The 10,000-nt window shown below is 47.1% G+C and overlaps 1 protein-coding gene across 24 annotated transcripts in view; it reads right to left on the bottom strand.

Moving 5' to 3' along the window:
* Positions 1 to 10,000, bottom strand: part of LOC123507147 (homeobox protein Meis1-like) — a 518,053-nt gene that overhangs the window by 428,639 nt on the left and 79,414 nt on the right. For 23 of the 24 annotated variants that reach the window (XM_045259776.1, XM_045259787.1, XM_045259783.1 and 20 more), the window contains exons 4-5: positions 5,555 to 5,605; positions 1,704 to 1,754 (exon numbers count right to left, since the gene is read on the bottom strand). In XM_045259776.1, coding sequence (XP_045115711.1) covers positions 1,704 to 1,754; positions 5,555 to 5,605 — 102 coding nt within the window. Of the gene's footprint in view, positions 1 to 1,703; positions 1,755 to 5,554; positions 5,606 to 5,990; positions 6,042 to 10,000 lie in introns of all 24 variants that reach the window. The other variant, XM_045259764.1, reaches the window with a different exon arrangement.

Below are 10,000 nucleotides of genomic sequence, written 5' to 3' on the forward strand. Positions count from 1 at the left end.
GAGAGAGAGAGAGAGAGAGAGAGAGAATCCACCATCATAACCACTACTGACAACACATCTACACCACAGCAATCACCACTTCCACCTTCTCAACACCACAATTATCTAGCAACCACACCACCATCATCACCATCACCACAAGCACAGTTCCACGCCCCTGTGCGTCGTCACCACCACCACCACCACCACCACCACGAGCGGCGGGACACAGGGAGCTGAGGGCAAACAGACTGTCTTATCATCACTATCAGCAAATCTCGTCTCCCTCTCTATAATGTCCAATAATTATACAATAATTATACTGAAGGCGTATAATGGAGAGGCGACTTCCAAAACAGACAAGACCACTACTACCCTCCGACCTGCTTCTCATTAAACAATTTCCTTCACCTCGCTGTCTCTCCTCCTCCTCCTCCTCCTCCTCTTCCTTAGCAAGTCAGTATAGTTTCTTTGTACTGAGGAATCACCAGGTAAGAATTAAAAGTTGAACTAAAATGGATTAAAGAAATAACTAGAACTGGACACTTTATATTTGCTGTTACCACCACCACCACCACTTCCACCACCGCCACCATCCCCACTGCTGCCGCCGCCACAGCCACGCAGCTTCTCATGACATAAAAAAAAAAAAAAACTAAAATTACTATTTATGCGTCAAGTTTTGAAAAAAAAAAATATTTTAAGAAATATCGGCGAGAGAGAGAGAGAGAGAGAGAGAGAGAGAGAGAGAGAGAGAGAGAGACGAACAATAGCAAGACAGTTCTAACACACCGAAGTAAAAAAAAATTATAGAAATATAAAATCACTCGTCTGAGGAAACACTGACAGGACAAAAAAGAGGAACAAGGACAGGACGACCATTGCACGACCAGCCTGGAATGCATCGCTGGAAATTCATCTCCTTCCAGACCTTTCTTTCCTAAACCTCTCAGTATACTCAGAGCCTCCCTCCTCCAACCTGAGAGAGAGAGAGAGAGAGAGAGAGAGAGAGAGAGAGAGAGAGAGAGAGAGAGAGAGAGAGAGAGAGAGAGAGAGAGAGAGAGGCGGGGCATAACTGCGCTCCTCCCAGACAGCAGTAGGAAGGGAGGGATGGAGGGAGCAAGGAGAGGAGATGGAAGGGAGGAGGAGGAGGAGGAGGAGGAGGGATGGAGGAAAAACTGGCCCTTCCTCCTAGGTGCGTCTGGCACGAGGTACAGAGTGGAGGTGCGGAGAGATAAGAAGGAACCGTGGAGGAAGGATGAGGTGGAGAGAAAGGACTAAAGGAGGAGCTGGAGGAGGAGGAAGGAGATGGAGGAGAGAGAGAAAGGCAAGGGAAGGGCTGGCAGGGCGATAAGAGGGATGACATATCAACAATAAAAACACATTCTGTCTCATGGATGCATACACAGGGAATCTGTCAAAATGAGAGAGAGAGAGAGAGAGAGAGAGAGAGAGAGAGAGAGAGAGAGAGAGAGAGAGAGAGAGAGAGAGAATCATCATATAAAATTTCAAAATCTTAAATATAAAATTGTCGGTGTGAGTGACAGATGGAGTGTTGGTGTCTGCGCGACAAGGCACATGGGATTACCAAGGTCACGGCGGGAGGCGGAGGGCGGGGGGGTGGAGGGATCCCTCATTCCCTCCCACAATACAAACATTCTTAAACCTTCACCACGGGACCTCCGCCTCCGCCGCCGCCACTGATAAACATGTCTGATACTTACTTTTTCTAACTCTAAGAGGTGAAACCGCAGGACTTGAATTGCTTGAACCATCTGTGGAGGGAAGGGTAGAGGAAGGCATTAGTTGGGGCACGCTGCGCCACGTCTCACCTCACACACCTCAACACTACTTTATATATATTTTCTATTCCTCAACTTTACCACAACACAAAGCCAGGCTGAAAACTTGGCATACAATACTGAATTATGACTTGAATTCTTCACTTATGAAAAATCTGGGTGAAAAGTTTTAAAGTTTAAAATATACAAGTCTGAGTATTTGAATTTCTGAGGAGTGAGATTTAATATTACAAACTTGAGATCATATTGATGATACATTTTTCCCTTACCGCTGTGAGGAAAGAAGGCAGAAATTAAATATCAGAATACCGGACCGACCTCAACATTCCAGCACACCCTGAGGACCCTGAAGACCTTAGGGACCCGGGGGACGCCTCACAGGGCCCGCGGAGCACCCAAGTGGCCGGGGATCGAACCCGTGACCCGCGCGGCGGAGGCACACCCAAACGCTGCCGGCCACACCCCCATGAGTGACGACCCCCGCGCCACACACCACTTTGCAGGCAACCCGGGATACATCAGGCCCCAAATTAGTACTCTGAGGACTTAATCACCCAAAGACGCATGGCTTCCTAAACCCCACGTTGTGTTGAGGTTATCCCAGCAAATTTAGGTGCCTGTGCAGGTCCCGCTCACCCCACGCCTGGCTCGCCCGGCTCGCCCTCGCCTGATTTACACTACACCTGGCCGTCCCAGAGCCCGGGCGCACTCACCGTGGACAGAATCATCCCCTCGAGGCATAATTATATATTCCGCGCACACCAACATCCCTCATGAATCAGCGTCGCCTCTCTCTCTCTCTCTCTCTCTCTCTCTCTCTCTCTCTCTCTCTCTCTCTCTCTCTCTCTCTCTCTCGGCAGCGGCTTCCCTTTAGGAGGAATCTCGGCCTTCCTGCACTGTACACTGGGCTTGTGGTGATCTCCTTGTTAGCAAGGCCTCTGAGGACACCACCTCCCTTCTTCCTTCCCTCCGCAGCAGCACCCCACCCTGACAGCGCTTCAATATCTGAATACCCATCTCCTGCCCGCCGCTGCCCGCCTTCAGACAGACAGAGAGAGAGAGAGAGAGAGAGAGAAGAGAGAGAGAGAGAGAGAGAGAGAGAGAGAGAGAGAGGGAGGGAGAGAGAATGAATAAGACAAAGACAGATAGATAAGAGACAAACAAGCACAAATAAAGCAGGAGAGAGAGAGAGAGAGAGAGAGAGAGAGAGAGAGAGAGAGAGAGAGAGAGAGAGAGAGAGAGAGAGAGAGAGAGAGAGAGAGAGAGAGAGAGAGAGAGAGAGCCCGGCAGTGTCCTGAGGCGTCGCGGTTCATGATGCTTTGGCAACATATTTGCATATTAACAGGCAAGACGCATCCGTTGTAAGCCGCCGCTCCACGACGCCCCAATCAAACAAAATGGCGCACTATAACACCGACCTACACACGCCTCCATCTCCCTCCACTTCCTCTCCACTGCAGACCCGCCACCCGCCCTCCTGCAGCGCCGTCAGGAAGGGTGGACGTGAGGGAAGCGCCGGCGGGGGTGATGCAGTGGTGAGGTAAGGGGGAATCGAGGTGGTGGAGATCAGAGGGTAGTGGTGGTGGAAGTAAAGTCGTGTGGTGGTGTGGAGGTCAAGCTATCACCATTACACTACCACACTGCCACATCATTATCGACATCACTACCACTACGGGGGCGTGTCTGCAGCGGCACCTCCCTCGTGGTGTTGGGAGAAGTGGTGTAGCCAGAGGGCGTGGCGGAGAGCACCTCGAAGGACAAACAGACAGACGGACATGCGCTGTGAGTGACTTAATAGGAGTGTGTCTCGCCTGTGTCCGTAGATTGTCTTCCCCACACTTTGTCTGTACCTGCACCGTCCCAGCCTATCCTTCCTACCCTACCTCGCGTACCTGGCTCTCTGTACTCAGCCTGACCTGCATGTTTTGTAGTCTGCCACCAGCGGCTTGCCATCCACCTTTCACTATGCAATCAATCTTCCCCACCTCGCTGTTCCCCTCTCCTCGCCCCCTCGCCTCCCTAGCTCCCCACCTCACCTGTAGCTCACCTAATAACCAGCCTTAATTCACCTAACTGCACCAACTTAATCTAATAACGCAGCGAGGAAGGAAAAATAAAAAGGTGCGCCGACGATTCCAGAGTCATGTCGCTTCTCGGGGAGGCAAGCGTGACCTAACCTCGTTTTCTTTTTGGGGGGACGGACGCTAGTGGGCGGATGGGGTCAGGGGGCTCTGAGTCGAGTCACGAGTCACCGTCACCATCCCTCCCCGCCTGGCCCTACCTGCTACTAGTCGTTGTGCAGCTTTGGGTCTAAATTACGGTATTAAACCATTAAATAAATCCCCTTTCTAATGCACCTCCAGATCGTCGTCGCCTTATGATAAACCAGACGGGCGTGTTCCTCCTCCCGGTGCGTACGGTGTGAGGGAGCCGCTGGTTGGTGGTGCGTGGCCTGCAAGCGGCGGCAGCACCCAGGCAGGACCCAGGCAGGCAGACACGCACCTCACACCACCCTAACCTCACCATAAAGTCACGCATTAAAGGCAATCATCGCTTCTTCATGGTTTTCCTCTCACCTTTACCTCCCTCCCTCCCTGCCTAGTCTTCATAAACTGCCTCTCTCTCTCTCTCTCTCTCTCTCTCTCTCTCTCTCTCTCTCTCTCTCTCTCTCTCTCTCTCTCTCTCTCTCTCTCATCTCTCCATCCTCTCTCCCTCCAGCCTTCCCTCCCTGTGGCCTTCATAAACTCGGCTGAGCATTAACTAATTACTGCTATCGCTCCACTGTCGCCATGCACGTAACTCACAGCTCCACTCGGCAGCCTTAATACCCGCGTCCAGTAGGTCATCTCGTCAGCGAGGGTGATAATAGCTAAACGGGCGTAACGTGACGACGCGAAGTCAGGCTCACAGGCTTAATTACATAAATATAGTTATGCGTCGCAAACACGTGATGCCCTTCAACTAGCTAGGCTCGCGCGCCCCGGGACTGTGTGTGGCGGCAGCTCCAGCCAGCGGGGTCCTCAGGGTGAGCTGGAATGCTTGCTGATGGTCCAGGTAAAGGGTTAGTTGTCTACCTTATAGTAGCAAAAGTGACTTATTGAACTATACTTATATTAGTGCACTAATAACTATGGGTTACACTTAAGATATAGATATACAAAAATAGGGGAAGGAGTGGATGATGGAGTCTGAGTGAGAGAATACATCAAAACAACAAATAAAAATGTGAAACAAAACTTATTAGAACTGAGATTATTACTGTCATCTTTTTAACAAAGATTTCTTTTACTTGAATAAAAAAAATTGAGATGTGGAAGAAGTAATCTCTCTCCTCTCTTACTTTCTCACTCTTGCTCTTACTTGCCCCGAAGCCACTCACTGTTGGAAGGACGTGACACTCCTTCACGCAACACTCCACACTTCTCTATACAATCCCACTCCTCAATGATAAATACACCAGTTGACCTGACTATTAACCAACATCTCACAGGTCATTCCCAAGGGGCATGACCTTGAACACACCACAGCTCTGACCATCTCCAAAAGATCCCTAGATTAATTTTGTATTTTATTTTCTCTCAGGCACTTTATGACCTTGTTAATGCGCCAATAAGTCAAACAGTTAATCACTTCAGTGTATCATCTCTCTCTCAGCCTCTTAGCAGCACCTCAGCCTCAGAAGTCTAGCTCCTCTCGAGGCTCTGAAGCGCCTCCACCACCTCCCAAACACACGCCAAGACACAAAACAAGAGACAAGCGCTGCAGTTACTTACTAAACTATCAAGCTCTGGGTTTGCCTGATAATAGGGCTTCTCCTGTCTAATCTGCGAAAGCAAAATGCAGAGGCTAAGTAGGCAAAAATGAGATGAAGAGCGCAGAGGGCCGCCCGGGGGTAAACGAAAACAAAATAGTGAAAAAAAGGATTAAAAAAACATCGGTACAGGGCGGCCCCATCTGTCCCCGCCATCTCCAGGGCTCTCGGGAGACGGGACTGGGGAGAAGCAGGAGCAGGAGGAGCAGGAGGAAGATGAGAACAGAGACATATAAAGGAGGAGGCAGAGAAAAGTGAATTCCAGTGATGGTGGATCGAAATTTACAAGAGAGGGAGGAGGAGGAGAAGGAGGAGAAGGAGGAGGAGGAGTCCGTGGATGATGATGGTGATGGTGAGGATGAGGGTGACGCAGGAGGGTGATGTTTGTGATGACTTACCATGCTGTCAACTTCGGGATGTGAGTAGTAGAAGGGCTTCTCATGACGAAGCTGCACAGGGAAGGGAGAGACACAGTAAAATCCACGTACTTTGTAAAAAATAAATTAAAGTGGGGATGTGACCGAAGCGGGGTCCACAAAACTTTTTGGTATAAATATTAGTTTGACTTTTTTTTTCGTCGCAATGGAAGCAAAATAGGGGGAGGAGGAGGAGGAGGAGGAGGAGGAGGAGGAGGAGGAGGTATAAAGGAAACGGTGTAAGGAGATCAGCTGGGAGATGATGCAAGGGAATGGAGGAAGGGAGGAACGGAGGGAGGGAAGGAGGGATGCATGTCAAGCAAACAGGAAAAATAAGGTAGATTAAAGTCATTATAAGGAAGGAAAATAAAGAAGGAAAATAATAGCAAACTGTTAAGAAATAAGGCGTAGATACACTGTAAAGGCAAAGAAAGCCGTACCTATTTATTGTATTAATTGTTGGGGAGATAAATACAGCACCAAGAGGAGACAGGAAAAAGAGGAAGAGAAGGAAAACAGTCCCATTAAATATTTCACCACAAAAAAGGAAAAATAAGACAGAAAAGCAAGACAATATATTAAGATAACATAGACAAATAAAATGAGAGACAAGGAAGAACAACTAGAAGAATTATGACGCGCGAGAGAGAGAGAGAGAGAGAGAGAGAGAGAGAGAGAGAGAGAGAGAGAGAGAGAGAGAGAGAGAGAGAGAGAGAGAGAGAGAGAGAGAGAGAGAGAGAGAGAGAGAGAGAGAGAGAGAGAGAGAGAGATTACCAGCAAGATAAACATAATAAACCAGATTACCAGCAAGATAAGAAAAAAAGAATAAGAAGCAGAAATGAGAGAGAGAGAGAGAGAGAGAGAGAGAGAGAGAGAGAGAGAGAGAGAGAGAGAGAGAGAGAGAGAGAAAATAAATGCCTAAAGTCAGTGTCTGCCTCATTATTTCTGATGATGATTATTGAAAATGTTGGAGGGATTTTTATTAATCTTTATTTATTTACGACACGGATTAGTGAACGTAAATCTAGTCTTGGGAGTGATTAAGGACGGCGGAGTAAAAAAGAAGAGATATAAAGGAGAAGCAGAAGCAGCAGCAGTAGTAGTAGTAGTAGTAGTAGTAGTAGTAGTAGGAGGAGGAGGAGGAGGAGGAGGAGGAGGAGGAGGAGGAGGTGGAGTGGAGGAGGAGTAGGAGGAGGAGGAGAGGGATGAGTGGTGGTGTAGTAGCAGTAGTAGTAGTAGTAGTGGTAGTGGTAGTAGTAGTAGTAGTAGTAGTAGTAGTAGTAGTAGTAGTAGTAGTAGTAGTAGTAGTAGTAGTAGTAGTAGTAGTAGTAGTAGTAGTAGTAGTAGTAGTAGTAGTAGTAGTAGTAGTAGTAGTAGTAGTAGTAGTAGTAGTAGTAGTAGTAGTAGTAGTAGTAGGATAGGTAATGAAGAAACTGCGGGATTAATCTTTATTTTTGTGGCGGCAAATTCACTTTATTTTCCCTCCTGCAAGTGGATAATTAAGCTTTTTTTCTCTGTTTTTTATCCGCTATTAACACACTCAAGCTTATAAATGGCGGCGATTACCAAGCTTAAACTAAATCCCACCGACGGCTTTGAATTCTTGTCCTAGCCACCGATAATTGTCTGATTTTTTTTTCCACCTTCTCTTTATCTCCTCTTCCTTCTTAATTCTAACGTGTGGTGTTCCTTCTGTTGGCGGGACATTTTTGCTGCGATTGAAGACGATACAGGGAACAGTGACATGTGTAAACTTCACTTCAATATTAAGACAAAATTTAGTCCCAGCCAAGGAAGAGGATGTGAGTAATTATCCTTGTTACTTTTATTTGCTTTATCTTTAACGTCCTGTTCGCTTTTATATATCCTCTCTCTCTCTCTCTCTCTCTCTCTCTCTCTCTCTCTCTCTAGTAAAAAGTGAGCAGCCTGGGAGAAAGAACTGTCAGTGGCATGGATGTGATATCACGCTTCGCAGGGCAAGACACTTAAACTCTTGCTACGAGTACAATAAATGGGAAAAAAATGTTATTTCTTCTTCTCCTCCTTCTTGCCTGTCTCGTCCTAGTTCCTCTCTCATCATCTTACTTCAACTTTTATTATTGATTTTGTTATTGATTTACTGTTTTTTTTTCCTCTTCCGCTTCGTAATGGCGCATCTATTCGCTATTCCACGCACTCACACTAACACACACACACACACACACACACACACACACACTAATAAAAAAACACAAGAATCCAACTAATTGATACAAAATACACATGAATACACGCAACAACGCTTCCTTTTTCTCTCACTCCCCCCTTATCCCCATCCCTTCCCACACACACACACACACACACACACACACACACACACACACACGGACGTACACATGCACGCACACCACGAATCCATCATTAGGTCCCAATTCCGCGCCGCGCTAAATATACGTAATAACAATAATTAACGCGCCTGGAACACCACAATCACAATGTTCTCTGGGATTGGGATTGACAAGTGCATCACAATTAATACAAGCCGCAGCAGCCGCCGAGGGGAACGCCAGTCAGACTCAGGACGGAAAGGAAAAGTGACATTTCAGCGCCTGATGGAGGAGATAATCTGATACGTAAATGGATGAGACTGCTAGAAAGAGAGAGAGAGAGAGAGAGAGAGAGTATTGATATTTGAATAGTAAGAAGGAACAGATAAATTGGGGAATGAAAGTCTTCACACACCACACACACACACACACACACACACACACACACACACACACACACACACACACACACACACACACACACACACACACAGATACGCCGCACAGTGAGGGATGGGTGAGGTGGGGCGTGGAGGTTTGAGATGAGGAGATGTGAAGAAACGGAGCACAGAAAAGAATGATGAGAGGGGGGTGGGGAAACAGCCTTAGGAAGTTATCTTACCTGTAAGCAATGAAAGGTTAATACACACACCTACACACATCATATAGATACAAGAATAATAATAATAATAGTAATGATAATAATAGTAATAGTAATTTTAATGATCAAAGTGGCTGGTACTGAATTTAAAACAAGTGACAAATAGATAATAGAATAAAATTAATGTAAGGTGTGAATCTCTATTACATTATTAATTAGGACCTTCAAAACATGCCAAATGGCGCTGCCTTAATATCTCAAAGTGATCACTTGTAAAAATAAACACACAGGAAATAATTCTGCAAGGAGAGATAACACTTAGAAAAAAGATACAAGGGGAGAAAAATGTTAGACGTCTTTACTCCTTTAGCACAGCGGACTGCGGCTGACACTTTACCTGTAATAAATGACAACACACCTGAGCAGCGCGCGCCGACCTAGACACAGCGAGGCGTGGCCCTTCACACCGCCGGTATATATTACACTCACTCCTCGCTCTTTATCTGTCATCTTGAGGGCGTTAAGGCGCGGGGCTGGCCTGCCTCACGCGGCCCACACCACACAACATAACTGTCACAATAAAGATCAAGAGTAATATCTTCTTTTTTTTTCTTTCTTTCCCTCAATGAAAGGAAACGACCTTAAGAAAAAATGTTCTTCTTCAAGGGAGTTTTTCCGAGGCGGTGTTAATCCCACACCACATCAAAGTGTCCGCCACGTGCACCTCTGCGTGTGTGGATTCCCTCCCCACTTTTTGTTTCTGTTTTCTGGAATTTCCTCTAATCATTTGTTCCTCGGAGGGGTTCGTCTTTTTTTTCCAGACTGCAGGGAGCGGCGGTTCACGTGCTGCCCTCACCTGAACAGCAGGAGGGGGTCTGCAACTTGTGACAGACGCCTGCTACTGCTGCTGCTTCTGTTGCTGCTGCTGTTCCTGCCACTGGTGCTCCTGCTGCTGCTGCTCTCTTCAGTGTGCCATTAAAATATCAGAAGCAGCACGTCCAGGTCCCTGTGGCGTCAAGTCCCTTTTTGCGATCTTAAACATAATAATCTCACCCTAAACAACACCGTGGCCGCGCTCCGCCAAT

This window comes from Portunus trituberculatus, chromosome 21 (genome assembly GCF_017591435.1).
Source record: "Portunus trituberculatus isolate SZX2019 chromosome 21, ASM1759143v1, whole genome shotgun sequence".
NCBI classification, from domain to species: Eukaryota; Metazoa; Arthropoda; class Malacostraca; order Decapoda; family Portunidae; genus Portunus; species Portunus trituberculatus.